Below are 24,993 nucleotides of genomic sequence, written 5' to 3' on the forward strand. Positions count from 1 at the left end.
TTAACATATACTAGAGAACAATAAATCATTGTCTATATAATAATTTACCAGTGTTATGTTTTTAATATACATCATACAATAATATCAAAAAATTATAGAAAATATATATACAAGTGACATGTAGCAATATAAAATACAAACTTATATCATCGCATTTTAAATGATCACTCCTTAATTACAAACATATATACAATACTTGTAGCACTACACATCAGATTGATGCTCGATCACTACACCAAAAGTTCATTATAACCAAAACACTTATAGATTATAACACATCAGATATGTAGTCTTGTATGGATATCCAAAAGAGTTTCAATACATGAGTGAAAATACCTAAGGTGCACTTGGATGCCATGAATGATGAGTTCAAGTTGTACCGTTGCCACACCATCATGAACTGTGCCGTTGCCCCAAGGGACTGAATCCTGTAAAGCAAATCGAGTCAATCAAGATGCTTTAGCTTCAATGAACTATCCCCAAGGCACCATTTGTTCCTTCTAACAATTAGCCGCATCAATTTGTGAATCAAAATAAAAGCTCTGTACTTCCATCTAACATTTGGGAGATGTCACAACTATTTCAATATTTGGTACTCATACCACTTCTTATTGTCTCTTTAGTGATTTGAGACGTCAAATCTATTGCATTCAATAATTTAGTACTCATTATGCTGTAAACATTCATGAGGGAACTTATAGACAAATGTTCTTTATTAGGGGAACACGAATGTTTGAAACTACATATAAGCAAAGCAACACTTGGATTCAAATCTTAAATCATCAAAGAAAGTCATGCATCATCTTCTTATCTGAAATCAATATTTATTCAACCTAAGTTTAATATTCAGATCAGATCAGATCATTTATCATATCTGAAATCAATATTTATTCAACCTAAGTCTAATTTTGGGACTTGAATCTATATACATTTGGGATAAAGAGGATATATTTACATCTTTCTTAAGAAACACTAAGAGGATACAAAAAGAGTTTTCAATACCTAAATTTCCTACTCATCAAATATGTGGTCTAATATATAAGGAAAAATTATAATAAATATTCACAACATTTTCCTAATAAAATTTACAAATTCACAACATTCTTCCATATTCATAAATAATAATTCTACTGATTCAAAAGGTAATAGTTGACTGAATTGTGATATGAAAAGTAGGGACAATTTCAAGATTAAAACAAAGAAAAGCAAAGGAATTAAATACTCAAGTCACTATCACCATTGCTAGCTCCATTACTGGTGAAAAATAAATTTATCAATAAAACTCAAATTAAAATTGATCATATGAGAAACAAACATATTGATTAGTATTAATTAATTAGTACAAAGATATGGTATAATTAAGTGACAATGTTCACATGATAAACACTAAACCAATTTTATCCTTGCAGGCTTATTGTCAGCATGCCTAAACACAAATGAAAAATAATGTAACTCCTATTTTGCCTTAATTTGTTTACATAAATATCATAAATATGTAAAATTTTATCACTAAGTCTATATGCTAGTGATAAAAAAAACCTTGTTCAAACATGAACTACCACTCTACGTATACATGTGATGCCTAGCTTCCTCCACCAATAAAGACTAGTGACTATATGATAAAGAGAATGATACTCCATAGAAAAAAGATCATAAATGTACCTTTAAATCAGACTAATAAGGAGCATGGTGCATGGACAACTAGAAGTCATGCATGCTATTCCAGATATATGTGCTGATTAAATGTTAAGACTTTGTGAATCATAGGAACTTTTGTGAAATAGTCAACAAATAAGTCATAAAATGATGTTATTATACACACACATACGTTTATTCATGCTAAATTTTATCTAACTTCTAATCACATATTTACATAATCTGCAAATAAATAGGCATGCTCAAATTTTCTTGTCTTCATGAACAAACTAAGCATTTTATCTCTACCTATAGCATATATAATTGCAAATTGGCACATGATTTTAAGTTCCATGTACATTCTAAGTGATTAAAAAAGTTATGTTAATGTTCAAATGACTTATTTTTACATAATTAGAACTATACTAGTGAACATAAAGAAAAACTAGAATTTTTAATGTGGAATTACTAGTAGTATCATCTTTGTCATATACAACTAAAGAAGATACAACAACAACAATAACAACCAAGTCTTTTCCCACTAGGTGGGGTCAGCTGTATGAATTTTTTTACGCCATTGAGCCCTATTGTAAAATACCGAAAATAGGCAAATATTAATAAGGGAATTTTCCGAAATTTTTCAGGAATTTTTTGGAGCTCATATGGATGAGTTTGCGGGGATAAAAACGGGGTCCGAGTGTCACGCCCCGGAGGAGTCCCTGTCCGAGAAAATTTCGACAACATCTCCCCTGTACGGTGGACAATCTGAAACTTTTCTACATCCTCATATACCTCAGCCACAGGCGGCTGGAATAATAACAATAAATAAAAACAATCACCGCGCAGTTTATATAGATATTCAGTCTCTGGCTGTCACAACCACGCAGTTAATAATAGTAATCACAAACAATAGTACTCTGACTCGAAATCCACCCTATTCAATTACACTCGTAAAGCTCAAATCCGAAGAACTCACCTCTTCTGCCATCCAGGCAGACATGTAGTAGAATAAAATCCAAATCATACCAAAAGTCCATCAAAATGGAAGGATTTCATACAATATCCATATGTAAAATCCAAAACAAGACTAAAACAAAGTCTGATAGAGCAAAGCTAAAATAAAATATCCAAGTATCAAATCAACCAAGTCTAAAACATAGTCAAATGAAAAGCATAAACAACACCAAAGATAACTATAGCTGATGGTCTGCAGGGGACTAGCAACTGGAACTCTCTCTCCTGACAGCATCAACCTGAAATATAGCAACAATGGAGGCGGGGTGAGTCCAACACTCAGCAGGTACAATTGATATGCAAAGTAAAGAAATAACACCTAACACTAATCATGCGTACAGTCTCCTGATATAAGAAAGACAAAAATATGCATTTGAAGTAAACAGGAGAGGAACTGTACTAACCAGGACCTGAGCATAAGGACAAACAGTCCGAGTGGTATAGAAATCTTGTATGCATGCCAAACATAGTTATCCAAACAATATGCAGCATATAAATGCAGCAAGCACAAACACAAGCAATAAATGCATCATGCATATGATGCCAATGATGCGTCCTGGTCACCCCTGACGCCAGTCGATCATCTCACACACAATAGTGAGGCCGAGTGGGTAGGGCTGTGACAACCGTGCACTCTGTCGTCACTACTCCTGATGAGTGACCGAGTGGACGGGATGCTGTCAGAGTACATCTATCCTCCTACCCCAAATCATAAATGGGGGAGCGCAATGCTCTCAACTCCCGGTACACGATGACGAGGAGGAATCCCTGCCGGATAACACGTTGTATCACACTACCCATGAGCGGACCAACGGTGCCTAACAGAGTCCCTGCTGCAACACACTCTGCCTGAATCGACCACTAACCCATGAGTGGTGGTGTGTGCAGATCCATGTAACTGGCGATGTGCTCAATAATAATGGAGCGGACTATCGCACAGCATGCAATCATGCAAATGGGGCATGGCAATAACCATAAAAACATCCTGACCTAATCCATATATATAGAAAAGTGCACCCTAGGTCAACGGATCATATCGAATCAAAGGTACACAGAAGGTATAAAAACCTAGGTCCTGAACATGGTAAAGCATGGTATATCACTACCCCTATAAGCATGTATAAATAGGTAAAATATACATGAGATGCAAACCAATCAATCAATCAAGCATGTACCAAGATTTGGGCAGTGATTAACCGAAACAGATAAGAAACAAAATTAATGCAACATGTTAATTTCATTACTAAGCATATCAAAGACAAAAAGTCAAAAGTACCCGCCTCCGTAAATAGAAAGGTCCAATCTGACTCCGAGATACTCGTCTCGCGTCAAGGTCCTGTATATTAAACATAAGGTCTAGTTTAGCTAAATTTAATTATAAGCAAAATAGCTAAACCAAAGTATTTTCCTTCAAGAACCCTAATTAAATTGAACTCAAAATCAATTAGGATTAGCTCCATTAACCCTAACCATTCCACTATTTGATTTCAATTGAAACCTACACATGAATCCAAGTTAACATGTAATGCTAACACAACTAGAAATCATCTACAACGAAGTCCAAAACCCTAAATTTTACCTCAAACTCACAGCCAGATAGTTTCTACCGGAGAAGGGTTGTTTTGCTGCTGTAAACAAAAACAAGCAAACCTCACAATTGTTACACAAAGCTTACAACCTTATAAAACTTCCACTGACAGCTACCTAAAATCACCAAATTCTTACCTTGTTGCTGCTGGATCAAGATTTGTGGCCGAATTGGACTGTCCGCCACTAGAAGGTGGCTGCCTGTTGCTTCCTCTGCCGAGACTTCACTGTAGGAGGTGGCTAAAGGAAGACTTAACAGTGGAAATTAGGGCACGACCGGAACCACCAAGGCTTGGGTTGCTGCTCCCAACTGAAGACCTACTCAAGCCTCTGGATTCCGGCGATCTAGGGCACAGATGAACCTCGGCGTCGGTAGTGCTCGGCTAACCAGTCGGTGCAAGAGGGAAGCGAGCGACGTCGGCTGTGGTACTGTGGTGGCAGCCGGCGCTAGGGCAAAGTGAGAGAGAGGCGGCGTCGGCAGTGGTGGCGGCGCGAGGTGGCTAGGCGCTAGGGCAGCGGCAAGGGACCGGCGGTGTCGCACGGCACAAGCACAGAGAGAAGAAGAAGAGGGGAAATCGGCTCGAGGAGGAAGTAGGGAACTGCCGAGTGGCAGTTAGGGCTCGGGAGGAGATGGCGACTCGGCACGAGGAAGAAGACTCGGCGCGCACGGTTTCGGCGAGGGAGTGAGGAAAAAAATAAAGAAAAGAATTTAAAAGGAAAGGAAAATCAACTTTTCCTCACTTAAATGGGAAGCCTAAACATGCTTTCAAAAATTCCGAAAAATTTCCAAAAATTTGGAAAAATCCCTTATTAATATTCGCCTATTTCCGGTATTTTACATTCTCCCCACTAATAAAAATTTGGTCCCCAAATTTCGTTATCTACCATCAACAATTACTAACAATAGATATAGAGTATAAATGTTGAATGGAAAAAAAATCACATACCTCAAGTGAAAAGATAGGGATATCGAGCTCGGATAGTATCCTCGAGCTCCCAGTAGCCTCCTCGTCCGAATGATCTTGCCATCCGACTTTAACCGGTAGATAGTCTTGTTACATGTGGCGCTCTTTCCGGTCGAGAATCCGTACCGGAACCTCCTCATACGTAATGTCAGGCTGAAGGGCTGGAATATCTGCCAGCACATGCGTCGGATCGGGCACGTATCTCCTCGGCATCGATACGTGGAATACATCGTGAACGCCTGACAAGGACGGTGGTAGTGCCAATCGGTAAGCTACCGCTCCGATCCTCTCCAAGATCTCGAAAGGACCAATGTATCGCGGAGCTAGCTTACCCCGAGACCAAATCTCTTCACCCTTTTCGTGGGTGAAACTCTCAGAAATACATGGTCGCCAACAGAGAACTCTAGTGGTCTTCTTGATCAACATAACTCTTCCGACGGTCCTGCGCCTCGACATCCTCCGTCGATAGTACGGACCAACTCTGCATCTGTTGAACTCTGAGGTCCCAACAATGGGCCTCTCAACCTCATCCGGAGGACGGGTGTCGCAAAGGTCTACCATACAACGCCTCAGCGGTGCCATCCGGATAGCCGAATGAAAGGCATTGTTATAGGCGAACTCTACTAACGGATGGTCCTCCCAGCGCCTCAAAATCCATAACACATGACCTCAGAGGTCCTCTAAAGTTTGAATGGTCCGCTCATTGCCCATCCGTCTCGGGATGGAAAGTTTACATGCTAAATCGGTTGTGTGCCCAAGGCTGCTGCAGACTCGTAAGCGACGTAAACCGTGGATCTCTATCCGAAATGATACTCAATGGAACACCATGTAGTCTGATGATCTCTCGACAATACAGATCTGCCAATCGATCCAGGGAATCAGTCCTCTGGATCGCTAAGAAATGCGCGGATTTGGCTAATCGATCAACGATTACCCAAATCGCATCATGGCCTCGTCGTGTACTCGGCAATCCTACCACAAAGTCCATGGTAATGTGATCCCACTTCCACTCAGGAATAGGAATCCGCTGAAGTAATCCTGCAAGTCTCTGGTGTTCAGCCTTCACCTGCTGACAGACAAGACATCTAGCTACGAAATCCGCGATGTCTTTCTTCATGTCGTTCCACCAATAGGAACGCTTCAAGTCTCGATACATACGGGTCTCACCTGGATGGATCGCAAATCGAGAACGGTGAGCCTCCTGGAGTAGCTCCTGTAAGACCGGATGAGACTGAGGTACGCATAATCTGCCTCGGAAATATATGATACCCTCCTCGTCTCGTGTAAACTCGGTCTGCTGCCCGGAAGCTATCTGACTGCTAATGAACTGCAAATGCTGATCACCAGCCTGTGCCTCTCGGATCTTCGTCCTGATCGACGACTGAGCAACCATAGTAACAAGAATACCCTGCTCTGTAGATCCCTGCTCCTCAAGGTCTAACTCAGAGCAACCCTGAATCAAATCCGTGACTGAAGTCCGGTGGCAAGCCAAAGTCCCTCTGGACTTCCTGCTGAGTGCATCTGCAACCACATTAGCTTTCCCCGGGTGGTAGCTAATGGTACAATCGTAGTCCTTCAGGAACTCCATCCATCTCCTCTGTCGGAGATTAAGCTCCTTCTGAGTGAAAATATATTTGAGACTCTTATGATCAGTGAGAATCTCAAATGTGATACCGTATAAATGATGTCGCCAAAGCTTCAGAGCAAAAATGATGGCTCCAAGTCATGAACTGGGTAGTTCTTCTCATGCTCCTTCAGCTGACGAGAAGCATAAGAGACTACTCTGCCGTGCTGCATCAGCGCCCAAACCCTGAAGAGAAGCGTCGGTGTAGAGTACAAATCCGTCCTCTCCAGAAGGTAAAACCAAAACTGGAGCCGACACTAATCTCCGCTTCAGCTCTTGAAAGCTGGTCTCGCAATCCTCGGACCATGTAAACTTCACGCCTTTCCTGGTAAGGCGTGTCGATATAGCAATGAGAAGCCCTCAACAAAGCGTCGAATATCCGCCAATCGAGCTGCGGATCTCTGAATCGACTTGGTGCTCCCAACCGGTGGCCTCGATCTTCGAGGATCAATGAAATACCTCGCTAGAAACCACGTGTCCCGAAAACCGGTGAGGATAACCGAATGCACACTTGAACTTCGCGTCTGGTGATGTCGTCGAAGAATCTACGAGGCTGTGCGAAGATCTTGTGCATGCTCCTCCTCGAACGCGAGTAGACCAATATGTCATCAATGAAAACGATAACAAACCGATACTCCAGAAATATTCGGTTCGTCAAATCCATAAACACCGCTGGAGCATTGATAAGCCCAAATGGCATTACCAAAATCTCATAATGACCGTATCTCGTACGGAAAGCATCTTCTGAATATCAGATTCGACTCTACTGATGATATCCGGATCGCGGATCAATCTTAGAATACATGAAGTACCTCGAGGTGATCAAACAAATCCTCAATCCGTGGTAATGGATATTTATTTATGATGGTAACTATCTGTAGTCAATACATAATCTCATGGTACCGTCTTTCTTCTTGACAAATAATCTTGGAGAACCCCATGGTGAAACACTAGGGCGAATAAATCCCTATCCAGTTGAACCTTCACTCGTTCAACTCTTTCGGTGCCATACGATACGGAGCTTTCGATGTCGGTGAGGTTCCGGAATCAGCTCAATAGTGAACTCCACCGGCCTTCGGGAGGCAAACCAGAAGCTCCTCAGGGAATACATCCGGATACTCTCGGACTACTGTAATGTCGGAGAGCTGCGAACTACTGCCGTCTTCAGTATTAATCGAAGATAATAGAAAACCATGACAGCAGCTTCTGAGCATGAATCACCGAAATAATCGAGATGCCGTCATCTCGATGCAAGTGAAACTCCACGAGGGGAGGCCGGAAGGTGACCACCCTCGTCTGGCAATCAACGGTAGCATGATATACTGACAACCAATCCATGCCAAGAATGATATCAAACTCGATCATCTCCAATACTAGAAGATCTACCGTAAGTGTCATGTTGCCAAAGTCTAACGGGCAACCTATCTACCAATCTTCCGCATAAAGGTACGAGATATAAAAGAATGCGAACTACCAGTAGCAATCAAAATATCAGCGGAAAATGCATAAATGGAAATCGTACCGCGGAAAACGGCCCGCTGAGCATCCTCTCTGTAATCGCATAAACACGACCGGTTCTGGCGGAGGAGGAGGTGGTTAATGCTGCGACTAAGCGGGCTATTGGACCATGTGCGGAGAAGGCGAGAGGATGGTGGTGACCTGGCATGGAGGCGAGTCTGGCTCGAGGGATAATAAGGTCTGGAATAGAACTGCGGGTAAGCACCGAGTACTCTGCCAAGCATGCCAAATGCTTGCCGAGGCTGCTCCTGTATTGTGAAGATTGGGCCGCCCTCCTCGATATGCCCGATGACTAGACCCCTCGACTGACCCTCAAGTCGTGTCTGAGCCTTGACTAACAATCTCGGCTCTGGTGCCCGGGCGGTTTGCAATAAAAGCAAACATGCAGAGGTGAGGTGATCTCTGGATCCACATCTCAAACAATGAGTATCATGGGAGGTGGTTGGGTTCTTGAGAAGAATGTCCTCAAGAAGACCGCCACGACTTCGAGGCCTACGAGATACGGAAGAACTCGACTGACCGTCATGACTACTCGATCTTTGTCACATGCCGCTGCGCGATGTCGACCGTATGCTTCCTTTTCTGTCGGATATCTTTGTCTGAGCTAACTCTATCATCAGCTCGATCCGGCATCGAGTAAGATGTGATCCCTAAACCGGCAAGCCGTACATACAGATAACCATCTAGTCCCTGAATAAATTACATCATGCGAGTTCTGTCATCCGCAACTAACTCTGGACAAAACTTAGCCAACCGGTGGAATTCAGTATTATATTCGGTCACTGTGCGGTTGTTCTGCCTCAAACTCATAAAATCCTGTCGGCGAGCCATCTGATAAGACAGCGGAAAGAAGTGGCTCTCAAAAGCCTCTCTGAACCTGATCCACGTGACGTTGCGCTCACCAATAATAGAACGCTGAGTAATCCACCAAGCATTAGCTTCATCCCGTAAATGGTAGGCAGCCAGCTCTGCTTTCTCCCACTCGGAGCAAGCCATATAGAAGAAAGTCTGCTCCATAGTCTCTATCCATGAAAGAGTCATACTCGGATCGAGATCTCCGCGGAAAAGAGTGAAACGAGTCTTCATCGACTCAGCCAGGACGGCTGCAGGAACTGGCGGAAACACTGGAGCTGATACTACAGGTGGTACCGCGAAATAAACCGGAGGTGGAACTCCCGGTGCTGCTGTATATACTGAAGCATAAGCCGTCGGTGGTACTGCCGGGTGAACATAAGTGGCCGCAGCTGGAGGTACGGTAGGTAATGGAACCGGATATGGTGCAGCTACTGCTACTGTAGGCACTGGGGGAACAGGTGCCACTGGTGTCGAGTACACAGTAGATCCAAGTGGCGGTGGTACTGAATACGCTGTAGGCTGCGCTGGAGCAGATGTCGGGTATGCCAATGGTACCTCTGATGGTACCGGAACTACTGTAGGGATTAGGGCTGAAAAAAAATATCGAAATACCGAAATATCAAAAAATCGTACCGAAAAAATACCGTATATACCGAAATTTTCGGTATACCGAAAAATTCGGTACGGTATCATACCGTACCGAATTTGTCGGTAACGGTAACGGTAACGGTAACGGTAAGGATTTATAATATTTCGGTATACCGAAATACCGAGTAACTATAGATTAAATGATTAATTTAGATTCCCCTAAAGCCTAAACCAAACCCTAAACGGCCCCAAACCATGTTCTCTCCTTGCGCCGTCGGCGCACACGTCGCGACTCGCGATTCTTTCCTTCCACAGTCGACCACCGCACATAGTCGCCGGAGAAGATGCACAACAACTTAGAAACTTCTTCTCCAGCCCTAATATTTTTTCCCTTCATTGAATCTGTGCTTGCGCAAGTTCTTGTCCGATTTTCCAGTGAGTTTTAGCTTTTGTTTCTTTGGTGGATTTATGGTATTTTTAGTAGGGATTGAAGCCTATATGCTTCCCCTATTTTTCCAGCTAGCATTTAGTTATTTCTGGCAAGATTTCGACGAGTCTCCGGCGAGTCACCACCCTGGGACCATTAGCTACTGGTTTAATCTTCAATTTTACATATTTGGGTCCGAAATTCAAACTCTTATTCTTATATGATCACTGCCCTTCATTACAAGACAATTATTTTTTTATATATTATATGTAATATATATATAACTTCGGCATAACGGTATTTTATCGATACCGTAACGACATTTCGGTACAGTGTCAATATCAATTTTAGAATATCGATTTTTTCGGTACGATATACGGTATTCGATTTTGGATACGGTATACCGTACCGATCCAGGCCTAGTAGCCGAGGTAGGTACCTCTATAGGAGCCGTCCGAAAGCCCAACGTGCCGCAAGATGCCGAGTTTGTCCACGGTAGCGGGCTCACTAACGGTGGGTATCTCGACATATCCAGAGATCTCGTAGTCCTCGCGTGGTCGTCCGGCGTCTCGTGTACTGAGTAGATCGTCTCATATAAATTAAATTCGGATATTACTACAAGTATAAAAATCATAAAATAAACATCATACATATTTCTTTGTATGGAGATGTTCCACATTATCGGTTCGACTTTTGACGACGAGAAAATCGTGAAATCCATATAAATCCGTAATGGAACCAAACATAATCACAACAGAATCCGAAAATGCCATTTGACTCATGACACAGCTAACCCAATATCCGAATACCAACAGCGTATCCGATAAATCTCGAGGCCCGATGCGACGATAAATCTCAAAATCGACACAAAATCCAGCCGAACTCGGAGCTCCGATACCAATAATTTGATATCGAGTTCAACTATCCAAAATACGAAAACAAAAATCGCAAAACATGGCTCGATACCACTAAATTGTCACGAGGAGTCCCCGTCCAAAAAAATTTGTGAACATGACAACACGAAACTTTTCTAATAGGAATAATAACAATAAATAAAAACAATCACCACGCAGTTTATATAAATATTCATATACACACAACCACGCAATTAATAATAGTAATCACAAACAATAGTACTCGAAAATCCACCTATTCAATTACACTCAGAAAGCTCAAAGAACTCACCTCTTACGCCATCCAAGGTATATACGTAGTAGAATAAAATCCAAATCATACCAAAAGTCCATCAAAACGGAAGGATTTCATACAATATCCATATGTAAAATCCAAAACAAGACTAAAACAAAGTCCGATAGAGCAAAGCTAAAATAAAATATCCAAGTATCAAATCAACCAAGTCTAAAACATAGTCAAATGAAAAGCATAAACAACACCAAAGATAACTATAGCTGATGGTCGCAGGGGACTAGCAACACATGAAAATATCAACAATGGAGGCGGGTGAGTCCAACACTCAGCAGTGAAAGTAAAGAAATAACACCTAACACTAATCGCATCCGATATAAGAAAGACAAAATACATTTGAAGTAAGCAGAGAGGAACCTGACTAACCAGAGCGACAAACAGAGTGGTATAGAAATCTTGTATCGTACCAAACATAGTTATCCAATATACGCGGCGTATAAACGTGATAAACAGCAATAAAACATGATGATGCGACACTGACGGATCGATCATCTCGCACACTAGTAGGAGTAGACCGACCACTCGTCACTACTCACGATGGAGTGGACGGGATCTTGTCGAGTACACCTATCCTCACCCCAAATCATAAATGGGGGCCTTGATGCTCACTCCGGACGAGGAGGAATCCGGATAACACGTCAGACCACGCGGTGCCCCTGTTCCTCACAACTCTGTGACCAAACCGGTGGTGGTGTATGCAGATCCATGAATGGCGATGTGCTCAGCAATAATGGAGCGGACTATCGCATAGCATGTGGTGCATGGCAATAACCATAAAAACATCCCGACCTAATCCATATATATAGAAAAGTGCACCCTAGGTCAACGGATCATATCGAATCAAAGGTACAGAAGGTATAAAACCTAGGTCACTACCCCTATAAGCATGTATAAGCAGGTAAAATATACATGAGATGCAAACCAATCAATCAATCAAGCATGCACCAAGATTTGGGTAGTGATTAACCGAAACATATAAGAAACACAATTAATGCAACATGTTAATTTCATTACTAAGCATATCAAAGACAAAAAGTCAAAAGTACCCGCCTCCGTAAATAGAAAGGTCCAATCTGACTCCGAGATACTCGTCTCGCGTCAAGGTCCTGTATATTAAACATAAGGTCTAGTTTAGCTAAATTTAATTATAAGCAAAATAGCTAAACCAAAGTATTTTCCTTCAAGAACCCTAATTAAATTGAACTCAAAATCAATTAGGATTAGCTCCATTAACCCTAACCATTCCACTATTCGATTTCAATTGAAACCTACACATGAATCCAAGTTAACATGTAATGCTAACACAACTAGAAATCATCTACAACGAAGTCCAAAACCCTAAATTTTACCTCAAACTCACAGCCAGATAGTTTCTACCGGAGAAGGGTTGTTTTGCTGCTGTAAACAAAAACAAGCAAACCTCACAATTGTTACACAAAGCTTACAACCTTATAATACTTCCACTGACAGCTACCTAAAATCACCAAATTCTTACCTTGTTGCTGCTGGATCAAGATTTGTGGCCGAATTGGACTGTCCGCCACTAGAAGGTGGCTGCCTGTTGCTTCCTCTGCCGAGACTTCACTGTAGGAGGTGGCTGAAGGAAGACTTAACAGTGGAAATTAGGGCACGGACGGAACCACCAAGGCTTGGGTTCGCTCCCGTGAATACCTCCAGCCTGGATTCGGCGATCTAAGATGAACCTCGGCGTCCTCGGCTGAGTCGGTCTGAGAGAGGGAAGCGAGGGTGGGTGGCATGCTAAAGCGTGAAAGAGAGGCCACCGGTGGTGGCTGAGGTGGCTAAGTAGGCGGTGAGTGTGTCGCCTGAACGAGAGAAGCACGAGAGAAGGTCGGCTTCTCCTTATGACGCTGGGAGATGCTCTGCGGCGGCGATAGGGCTCGGAGGGGTAGGCTCGGTCGGCTCGGCGTGGGAGAGGGGTTTTCGGCGAGGAAAATAAAGAATTTAAAAAGAAAAGGAAAATCAACTTTTCCTCACTTAAATGGGTAGCCAAAACTTACGTTTTATCCCCGTCAACTCGTCCGTACAAGCTCCGAAAAATTCCCGAAAAATTTCCAAAAAATTCGGAAAAATCCCTTATTAATATTCGCCTATTTCCGGTATTTTACACCGGGAAAGCCTGTTTAGGCTACCCTGTTTTAACGAGGAAAAGTTTATTTATTTATTTATTTTTCCTTTATTTTTCATTTTTCCCTTGTTTTTTTTCTCCCGCGCGCTCCCCTCTTTCTCCCCTTGCCGAACCCGACGCCGTGCCCTAACCTCCTCGCGGCCGTTCCTTCTTCTTCCTCACCCTCTGCCCCTCACGGCGACAACAAGGCGCCGCCACCGCCTGAGGCGAACGGAGCAGCGCCGATCCACCGTCGGCGCGCCTGTGCCCTAGCACCGACCGCGACTTCTTCGGCCTGAGCGCCACTCGGAAGTCTCCTTCCAGAACAACGCCGGTGTGGCGTTGTCTTCCCTGTGCCCTAGCACTGAAGCCGACCATCATACGGTGCTGTGCCCTTGCATCATGGTTGATCCTTATTCTTGTTACTCTTTGATCTCCGACGATCTTGAAGGTAAGGTTTGGTTTCAGGAATTAGGTTGTTGTTTGAATTTGGAATGTTTGGTTGAATTTGTGATCTTCTCATCTTGATCCGATTCAGGGATGTGAGGTTCTGTGATTGTGAAGCTGTTCTTGGGTTCCAGCAGTGATGATTCTCGATTGTGGATCAAAGAATAAGGATTATGAGGTGAAATTGAGTGCTGTGGATCAATAAGTGCGGCTGTGAGGTTTTGTTCTATTCTCTTCTGTGATGTTCTTGATCTAGCTTACTTTGTTCAGGCAGCACTCCTTCCAGCAGTTCCTCTTTGGCTGCGGATTAAGAACAGAGATCTGGGATTGAGGTAAGGAGTAGAGTAATTGTTTCATGTATTAAATTAGGGATAAATTGAATTACCAGCTTGTTAGATTGATTAGGGTTTTACCCTAAATTAGTTTAGAGGATTTTATTTAGCTATTCATTGAGTTGTAGTTAAATAAAAATGTATATATATATTGGTGACACAGGACTTTGATTCGAGACGGGCGTCTCGACATCGGATTGGTTCGATTCAATCTATATCGGAGGCGGGTACCTCTTGACTTATCTTTTATGATATTGTCAATTGGATATACATAGTATTTTATAGCTATAAGCAATAATCATGATTGTCTTTGGTATGTCAGTTTGATATCCATAGCATGTTCTGTTTTGTCGCTTGTTAGGTATCCATGTTTATACCTCGTGATTATTGTCATGAGTACCTTAGTTCCTAGAGTAAGTGACATACCATGCTTTACTGAGGTTAAGACTAGGTTCTGGATTTTATTTCTGGCATGTGTATCTAGATTATCTGATATCTAAGTTTTTATACCATACTTGGCTTGTATACCTACATTTTGTATATCATATCTGATTGGTGTACCTCGACCATTTTTCTTTGATCTGTGCATATTGTTGGTACATATGTTATGGAGGCGGATATGTTCAGGATCTAGGTTGTTATACCATAGAGGACCTGTATACCCTAGACCCGTGGATTTGACTTACTGATACTGTGGTACCCATATTATATATATATGGATTTTTATCCGATCGGGATATTGTCATTAGTGTCATGCATCACGTGATTGCATCTTTGTCGATAATCGACTCCATTATTGTTGAGCACATCGCTAGTTACATGGATCTGCACAGTGGGTTCGATCAGAGTGTGTTGCAGCAGGACTTTGTTTGGCTCGTTGGTCACGGGTAGTGTGATACAACATGCGATTCCTCCCGTCCTGGGAGTTGAGAACATTCGCGCCCCCCATTTATGATTTGGGGTAGGAGGATAGGTGTACTCGACAAGATCCGCCCATCGGTCACCATCAACGACAGAGTGCCGTCACCTACCCTCGGTCCGCCGTTTGTGTGAGATATGACTAGCGACGCATCATCGCATCATATGATCGTTGATACATTTATTTCTTGTGATTGTGTTTCTGCGTTTATTCGCGTTTAGTTGGATGCATGTGATTTAGGGTACTTCGGTTTTGTGACCCTTTTATGCGGATAGGAGTTCCTGGTGAGTCTGACTTCCTCGCTACCTTTTCGCGATCTTTCCTATATATGATTAGGAAGTCGTATTCTATGTTTATTGCTATTAGATATATCTTACTAGGCATGTCTATTGGTATTCATTGAGTTGTTGAACTCACCCCGTGGACACTATATTATTTATGGTGTCGCTTGGAGCATCCTGTTTGCTGGTCCCCGCGTCACATCGGAAGACATGTCATTGTCTTTTTGCTATTTTATCATGGTATATGATATGTGAGTTTTCGTTACGTGGGTTTTGCTTTCCGAAATGTTGCTTTGTTTATTGTGTAAGCCTTAAGCTGCTTTCGTTTTTATATGTGTTGTCTTTTCCTGTTTTTGGTTTTAGACAATAGGTCGTTAAATATATATAGCGTGGTTGTTTATTTTGTTCCAGTAGAGTGGGATGATGATATAAACTGCGTGGTTGTGTGTATATTCCAATACATGGTCGATGTATATTTTGATGTAGAATTGCTTGATTGTCACCGACTGGGAGGTCATTTAAATTTCTTGACAGGACTCCTGGCGACACCTATCTCCTATTATATTATCATCTATATTTAAATAAATTTTATTTTATTTTATTATACCAAGTCTTTTTTGGTCGTCCTCTTCCTCGTTTGATATGCATGTTTATCATGGTTTCAGATCGCCTAGCTGGAGCATTTATTGGTCGTCTAAGTACATGTCCGTACCATCTTAACGTGTCTCTCGAGTTTGTCCTCATAGATGAACTCCGACTTTCTCTCAATGCTCATTCCTTATTTTGTCCATCTTCGTATGTCCACACATCCACCTTAACATCCTCATCTCTCCAACTCTTGTGCTCGAGTCATAGCGCAACATTCAGCTCCATATAACATAACAACGGTTTTATAGAACTTACCTTTAAGTTTAAGAGGTACTTACTACCACATAAAACCCCGACCCTCCCTCCATTTCACTCATCCCGCCTGATTCATGTAAGACATCTCTCGATCCTCCATCATTTTGTAAAAATGATCCTAAATATTTAAATCTCTCGATTCCAGACAACTCGTCCTCTCCTATCTTAACAATTGTTTCATTACTTCTAATATTACTAAACTTAAATTCCATATATTCTGTCTTTAATCTACTAAGCTTAAAACCTTTCCCTTCTAGTGTTTCCCTCCAAGATTCAAGCTTAGCATTTACTCCTTCACGTGTCTCATCTACCAAAATAATATCATCTGCAAACAACATACACCACTGTGCTTCAATTTGTGCAGTGAGTTCATCCATAATTAGTGTAAAAAGATAGGGACTTAGGGCTGATCCTTGATGTAACCCTATCTTTATTGGAAATGCTTCAGTTACTCCGCCTGAAGTCTTTACTCTGGTCGTTACATCCTCATACATATCCTTAATTAGTTCAATATATGTTACGCTAACACCTCTCTTTTCTAAAATTCTCCAAATAATTTCTCTTGGGACTCTATCATAAGATTTTTCTAAGTCAATGAATACCATGTGTAGATCTTGTTTTTGCTCCCGATATTTTTCAATTAATTGTCAAAGGAGATGTATAACTTCTATTGTCGACCTTCCAGGCTTGAACCCAAATTGATTTTCTGTCACTGTTGTCTCCTTCCTTAATCTTTTTTCTATTTCTTTTTCCCAAAGTTTCATAGTATGACTCATTAGTTTAATACCCCTATATGCCTGATTTCGTATGTCTCCTTGTTTTATATAAGGGAACTGAGTACTTATCCTCCATCGATCGACATTCTTTCGCTTTCAATATCATGTTAAATAATTTTGTAAGTCATTCAATACCTTGTCTCCCTAAGTCCATACCTCTATCGAATATCATCCGGTCCAACGGCTTTTCCATCATGCATCTCATTTAAAGTTTGTTTTACTTCAAGTATACGATAAAAATTAAAATTTCTATGCTCATTTGACCTAATTAAATTACCTAAGTTAAGTTGGTCACCTAAACCTTCATTAAAAAGTTGATGAAAATACCTCTTCCACCGCTCTTTTATTTCTCCATCATTTACTAATACCCTATTACATTCATCTTTAATACATTTTATTTGGCTAAGATCTCTTGTTTTCCTTTCTCTCACTTTAGCTATTCTATAAATGTCTCTTTCCCCTTCTTTTGTATCCAATTTTTGATATAAGCGTTCAAAAGTTTCATTTTTTGCTTCACTCACTACTTTCTTAGCTTCTTTCTTGGCTATTGTATATTTTTTTAAGTTTTCCTCGTTCTTACAAATATATAATTCCTTATAAGCTATTCGTTTTTCCTTCACTTTCTCTTGTACTTTCTCATTCCACCACCAAGATTCTTTACTTAGTGGTGCGTGTCCTTTTGACTCACCGAGTACACTCTTAGCTACTATTTTCAACTTTGATACCATCTTATCCCATGTTGTATTAGAGTCACGTATATTTCACCTAATGCTTGTACTTCTACCTTCTCCTTAAATATATTTTGTTTCCCATCCTTTAACTTCCACCACTTAATTCTAGGAATTGTATAGATTTTCTTTCTATTGATACTATGTTTGAGGCGTATATCTAATACTACTACCCTATGTTGGATAGTTAAGCTTTCTCCAGGGATGACTTTGCAATCTTTACAAATCTTTCTATCCTTCTTCCTTACCATAAGAAAGTCAATTTGCGATTTATTATTCCCACTTTTGAATGTGACTAAGTGTTCTTCTCTTTTCTTAAAAAACGTATTAGCTAATATAAGGTCATATGCTATCGCAAAATCTAATATAATTTTCCCTTCCTCATTTCTCGTTCCAAACCCATAACTTCCATGTACTCTCTCATATTCCTCATTTTTCACTCCGACATGCCCATTTAGATCACCTCCTAATAAAATCATTTCATTTGGTGGAATGTTTTGTAATATTTCATCAAAGCCCTCCCAAAACCTTAATTTGGTAGCTTCATCTAATCCTACTTGCGGTGCATATACACTAATTATGTTGATAGTTTCTTTCGCCACTATTATCTTAAGGGCTATAATTCTATCCCCTTTTCTAACTACTCCTACAACTTCATCATTTAACAAACTATCTACAATGATACTCACTCCATTTCTTGCTTTACTCTTTCCAGTGTACCATAACTTAAAACCCGAGTTCTCTATCATCTTTGCCTTCTCGTCTATCCATTTTGTCTCTTGTACACACAAAATACTAATTTTTCTCCTAATCATCATATCTACTACCTCCATTGATTTACCAGTGAGAGTTCCTATATTCCATGTTCCAAATCTTAGATTATTAGTTTTCCTATCATATTTGTTCTTATCTAACCTATGGTGTGAGAACTTTTGCCAATTTAAAACTACACTCAAGTTCTCATGGAGAAGTAGCGGTCCTTGCTGAGATGTTACAGTCGAACCCTGTAATGCGAACTCTTGCATATTTATCACTACACCCGAGTTCTGGAGCTGTAGCGGTCCTTGCCGAGACGTTACAGTCGGACCCTGCAACGCGTTCCTTCCGAGGAACAACCTAGCATTAGCACAATAGTTTAATGAATTCATTCATTGAATATTTGCCATAGTTTGACGCTGGCTGGCAACCTAACGCAACCCTCCTCCTTTATCCGAGCTTGGGACTGGCCATGACCGGTCATCATGGGCGGAGTTTGATTTCTAGTGAGCAAAAAGGAACTATAGCTTGAATAGTTTGATTTCTAGTGAGCAAAAAGGAATTATACAACTAAAGAAGATCTAAACTCAAAAAGGAACTATTGAATAGTTTGATTTCTAGTGAGCAAAAATATTTTTATGCTTAAAATTGTTAAAATTTTCATACTAGATACCTTAATAAAAATTTCAGTATATGAAGAAGTTTGTTTCTAATCTAACAAAACTAAATTTGAAGAAAATATACCTCAGGAATTTGAAGGAACTGAGAACTTATGCCATGCTGCTCTAAGACTCGTGGTATAAGATGCTTGAGAGCTATCTTTCATTTTTCTTCAGGTGTATAGCCAAGAAGCTCAATGACTTCCATTCGATCTAAGAGTGGAGGAGGAATAGGTTGAATTCTATTTGCAGTTGCAACAAAAATTACCTTTGATAGATCAAAAGGAACATTAAAATAACTGAAAAACAAGTTAAGGAATTTTTACAATTAAACAATTAAGAATTAATATGAGAATTGAAAAGACACTCATTTAAATAGTATTTTACTAAATGTATCCATTCAACTAGTAAGGAAGTTGTACGGAATAGAAATTCAGCAAGTAGCATAGCTGAGGATACTGATCATTGAAAGTTTTATTTTGTTCTGGATCAAGAACTTCCAATAATGCGGATGCTAGATCCCCCTGGACATTAGAACCCGTCTTATCAATTTCATCAAGTGGCATAACTAGATTGCTGGCAACCACTCTCTACAGATTAATTAAATGAAATATGGATGGTGTATGTTAGGTGAAACAACAAGCCAATATATAATCAAACATATTTGGTGGGCATGGATACATAATATTTAATGAAACAAATATTTCTTAAGCAACTTAAAGTACCTGACAGAATCTACTAGCTTAAAAAGTAGAGGCTGCTTAATGAGATTGCATAAACAATGAAGCTAGGACAACTCAGAATTTGTAAAGGTTGTACTAGTGAAGGTCAGATGAAAAACTTTTGCAAGGTGGTGCCAGTACTCAGCACCAATCATGTTCTTCCTAGCGCGTGCAAGTTGAGCCATCGCTCTCCTTATTGAACTTGGATCATGAGGTAAGCACCTGATTTGAGAGGCAAATAGGGTAAGATATTTGTTTTAAAAAAAACAAATTATACAAGATTGTGAATCCATTACATTTGACTCACCTAACATAAAGAAGCATGTATGCACCCTTTGACAAGACTTTCTCAAGTTCCATAGGTTGAACCTATTCAAAAATAATATTCATATCATGACAATTTATTTTTAGATGCAAGTGTTTACGTTGAACACTGTCATTAAGATCTAATGAAACAAATGCACTGCTTTTGGAGTCAAGCATGTACTATCTGTTTATGAGGAAGTGACACATGATACAAGTTTTTAAACAAAGACAACAGATAGTGTAAAATCATTTTTTATGTTTTACAACACCACAAAGACAACAGTTTTGTTGTCTTTTAAGAAAATCACAACGATTTCTCCTAAAATAGTTGTCTTTTAGCATTTTTATTGTAGTTAAAGTTTATGCTACTCCACAAAACATCTGTAGGTAAATTAGTTAGCATGAACATTTTAGTGTAGAGAAATATTTTTGACAGCATAACAATGTTTGCAGTATCATCTAATTTAAGCATAGAACCTCAACATAAATAGGAATCAAATATCAAAGCAAACAAAGGCCCACAAAATAAATCACTAACCAATGCCTACCATTTGGAAATGTGAAATATCCTTCTCTGTAAGTTTTGCACGTTGCGCATACAAGCTTTCAATTTTCTATTTAATGAATGCCTCTTTTCTTTTCTCATTCTCAAAATATATTGATCCTTTGCCCTTCTCATAAATTATCCTTTGTACTTTCTCTTTATCAACCTCTTCCATTCCTACAAAAAAACCATTAGTATCGAGGCACTAAAAAAATAGAAAAGAAACCATTAGTATTGTTCAATTTGTAGCTATTATCCAACATAAATGAATAAGAAGATAAATAGTAAAGTGTTACGGAATATTTATATACAATAATAGCATGCTTCATTTCTAGGAACAGAAACATCTCAACTTCATGATCATACATTCTAACCTATATAATTAATAAAGCATAGAAACTTTCCTGAAATTTATATTTAAGATAATTTATGGAAAGGTAAATTATTCATTTGAAAGGAACACAGTAGCTAGTTCATCAGGAAGTCAGAAGAAAGGGCTCATAGTTCTCTCAAGTTCTTATCTTGCACAGAACATAAAAAATTAAAAAGGTTTCTTCTTGCATAGAGATTTAGGGGAACGAGCCTTGGAAGCATTCAAACTAATGCGGCTCAACCGTGAGATCACCGTCTCCTGCTTCCCGTGATCGACACCGTGCTTCTATTGAACTAAGAGAAGTCTATCGCTTGCCACCTTCCAAAATCCCCAAACACAAAAAGGAAAAAAAAAATTCACCATCCAAAGTCTGACATCTACCAAAACCGAGAAACAAAAAGAAGAAAGTAAAGCCAGAAAGGATTTTTTCTTCTTCTTCTTTCCTTTAATCTTACCGAAGCTCTTTAGCGACGACGACGGAGTCCGCTAACCTACGGCAGGTTCGGTAGCTCCTATACACCTTCTGGAGCTTCATGGTGAGTGGTCTTTTGTTCGTGCTCCCGCTCGCGCCGCAGGAGCCTGAAGCAAACAAACGGCGGATCTCGAAGAACAGGAGGGAGGACATGGAGGAGATGGTGCCAAAGATGCTGGCATTGTAGAGGACCTCGCTTTCGAAGGTGGCCATGCAGGGGGCATTGAGGCCACACTGGAAGCGGCCGTCGGCGTTGATTGAGAAGTCACGGATGCCTTTGGGCAAAGGCCTATGAGGAGGCCATTGGAGCATCTAGAACTCCTCTTCCACAGCAGAGAACGGAAGGGTAGGTGAGGTGAAGGAGAGGATGATGACAGGATGAGGAAGAGGAGCAGAGGCTAACGAAGTGGAGGAGGGAGAGGGAGGAGCAATGAGATTTGGGGATTAAGGGTTTGGAGGCTGAGCTAAAATCAAAACTTAGCTGCGATGTTTTGATGCTCACTGCCAAAATCATTATTCCCAATCTCTTACACAGTTTGGAGGCGGGATTAACACGATGATTATAATTTCATTGACAATGATTATAATTTAATTGATAATGATTATAAATCATTGTTTTATTATCATAATTTACTGAATGATAATAATTTATACATCATTATCTCAACGGTTGTTAAGATAAAAAGTACTTAAAGATAATGATTTGAGAAAATCGTTGTAAAATATGATGTTGAAAAATAACAGTGTAAAATTTTTATCTTTTGTAATTTACATCACCACAAAGATAAAGGTTTTATCAAAAATTATTATCTTTTATCAAATTTATAATATTTTTTTTAAACGGTTGTATTTATAGTATTATCTTTTAGCAGTTTTATTAAGATTGAATAAGTCCTCATGATTTACTCTCTTCCAAAATGTGTGAGATCATCCTAAAAAGACCAATAAAGTGATAACTTCATCTTTTTACAATGAAAGTATGATATGCACATGAAAAGTTCAACAAGTATAATATACAAAATCTAGGAAAAGTCGACTACATGTAAAGATGATCAGCTAGGTTGAAGCAATTAATCAACTCAGGTTTAAGCAATCAGTCGATAAAGATCAATCAACTGATTGAGTGGATTTTAAAAATCAACAAAAGCACTAGGAAGGGGTTCAAGGGGAAGTCTTTGCAGATGATTTTTATGTAGTATGGTTACATTCCTAAACATATTTAGCATTCCAAAGAGAAAAAAAAATAGAAAGAACCCCATTGTGTAATTCATTTTCATTGTATTCTATTTATTGTGTTTATCTTTTATATTCTTTTGTTGTATTATTATAAGCTCATGGCTGGTAAAAGATAACTTTGTAAGACCAAAAATATGATGGGCTCGTAAAAATTTAATCATTTTTAAAAAAAATTTCTTTTCTTTTTGATATTCAAAGTATGAACACAACGGAAATATAAAAAAATATAAATGCATAATTTATTATTACTTAGTTCATAGTCCTTGGGGCTGTTACTTCAAGGCCTGTAATTCTTTGGATCATTTATGATTAGGCAAACACTACCTTTTTCTTTTCCAAAAAACTAATCAGAGGTAGAAAAATCTCTTACACAAATAAGGTTCGGTAACACTTTTACTGACCTTTAGAAAAAGATGTACAAAATGAAATAGCAACTAAGTAGATTACCGGCAATAAAAGATAAAAAATCTAAAGTCTTGGTTGTCAAAGAGTCACAACGGCCAGAGACAAAGATTTTGCATGAGATGAAGGTTGGAGAGAGTAAGATTTGATGTATTGAAGTCTCTACTCGAGCCTCCTTTTATAGCACTTAATCGGTCGATCGAACTCCTAGTTTGGTCGACTAATAAATTATCTAATTCGGGGTCAACTTAATCCAGATCTATTTTTTAGTCGATTGATGTACAAGTTTAGTTGATCGAACCCAGTATCTTGCCATTGACCTTCTACCACGTGAGCATCTTGATGTTGATCTTTGGCCACATCAGCCGTATGTGACTTATCCTTGACCATGCAAACTGATCCGGTGGTAAGAGCCCGGGACCCCTAACGAGGGGTCAACGCCACGTGGAGGTCAAAAGGTCAGGTGGTCTGTCGAAGAAGGGTGAGCCGACCGGACTCATGAGAAAAGTTCAGGCCGATCGGTTTGCCAGTAAACATCTGATAGTAAAAGGCGCCCTGACAGGAATCGGGGTTCCGACGCTCAATGAAATAGTAAACAATGGCCGAGCGGAAGGCCTAAGAGAAGGTAGGACGTAATGGGCGCGCCGCCCGGCCGGCGCAGGGAATTAGGGCCGTCCGGACGGCGCTCTTCGTCTAGCCGGCCGGGCGGATGTCCTGGCCGGCGGTGGGTAAATAGTGACCGGAACATCTGCTGACAACCGTCAAGTCGTATGGCTAAGCCATACTCCTAGTCTGACAACGGGGTGTCCTGTTGTCCCATCGAAGGCGCAATGGGACTGTTGCAGTATGGCGTCAGGTAAGCTTTCTGACAAACACATACCGAGGTATGGGCTGCGGACACGTACACGCCTCGGTGAGCGTGTAGAAGCTCTTTCACCACTCTATATAAAGAGCCGCAGACTTCGCCGGAGGTACGCGTGAAACATCTCTGGAGCCACTCTTTTCCACTGTTTGCTTGCCTGACTTGAGCGTCGGAGGGTCGCCGCCGGGAACCCCTTCCCGGCCCGACTTCTGTGCAGGTTCGCCGGAGCTTCGGAGGCCTAAGCCATCGACTAGGAGCGCGCCACGTGCTCAGCGTCCTTTGGTTCGGCGATTCGGACAGGATCACAAACTATCATGTTAGTAAGCCGAAGATTATCCTCTATCATGTTAGCCTTCCGTAACTTATCTTCATCCACATCAACAATCACATCAGCACTACAAAAACCTCAATTATCATGTCACTTGCTTGTTCAAATTAGTGTTCGGTCAACCGAACCTTATTGTTATGTTGCCTAGACCATTCAGTCAACCAAACTCACCATTTGGTAGCCCGAACCCTACAAAACAGTGTTAACACATATAATAGAGTATGATATGAATGCAAGTTCTAAGTATGATGGTTACAAAATTGTCTGATCGACGCTTAAGTTTGTCCCCATAGTGAGGCCACGTCCTTGCTTGTCATTCTTTTCAGAATGATCTCACCACCGCGGAAGTTACCTTTACTCACCCTTTGCTAAACATCTAGTCTAGTTGACATGTTTGAGTTTT

At 40.4% G+C, this 24,993-nt stretch overlaps 1 protein-coding gene across 7 annotated transcripts; it reads right to left on the reverse strand.

The window, feature by feature from the left end:
- Nucleotides 1-366: 366 nt before the first annotated feature.
- Nucleotides 367-22,292, reverse strand: LOC121974977. Of its 7 annotated transcripts, none has more exons than XR_006110172.1 (6): nucleotides 21,746-22,292; nucleotides 20,922-21,094; nucleotides 20,375-20,436; nucleotides 19,805-20,289; nucleotides 19,431-19,644; nucleotides 367-428 (listed from the first exon to the last, which is right to left on the reverse strand). XR_006110172.1 is itself a non-coding variant. In XM_042526290.1 (2 exons), exons 1-2 carry the CDS (start codon nucleotides 22,072-22,074, stop codon nucleotides 21,584-21,586), a joined length of 354 nt encoding a protein of 117 aa, XP_042382224.1. In that variant the 5' UTR covers nucleotides 22,075-22,287; the 3' UTR covers nucleotides 21,108-21,583. The 7 variants fall into 7 exon arrangements, 1 of the variants encoding a protein (XP_042382224.1); XR_006110174.1 differs by lacking the exon at nucleotides 367-428 and adding an exon at nucleotides 2,834-2,888; XR_006110173.1 differs by lacking the exon at nucleotides 367-428 and adding an exon at nucleotides 12,466-12,525.
- Nucleotides 22,293-24,993: the final 2,701 nt, after the last annotated feature.

This window comes from Zingiber officinale, chromosome 4B, assembly GCF_018446385.1.
Source record: "Zingiber officinale cultivar Zhangliang chromosome 4B, Zo_v1.1, whole genome shotgun sequence".
NCBI lineage: Eukaryota > Viridiplantae > Streptophyta > Magnoliopsida > Zingiberales > Zingiberaceae > Zingiber > Zingiber officinale.

Bases quoted from the DNA above. Each gene is read 5' to 3' on its own strand.
- LOC121974977 (XM_042526290.1), bottom strand. From the start codon at position 22,074: ATGCTCCAATGGCCTCCTCATAGGCCTTTGCCCAAAGGCATCCGTGAC. The intron at 21,609-21,745 runs GTAAGATTAAAG...GGATTTTGGAAG, and splicing joins GTCGTCGCTAAAGAGCTTCG to GTGGCAAGCGATAGACTTCT.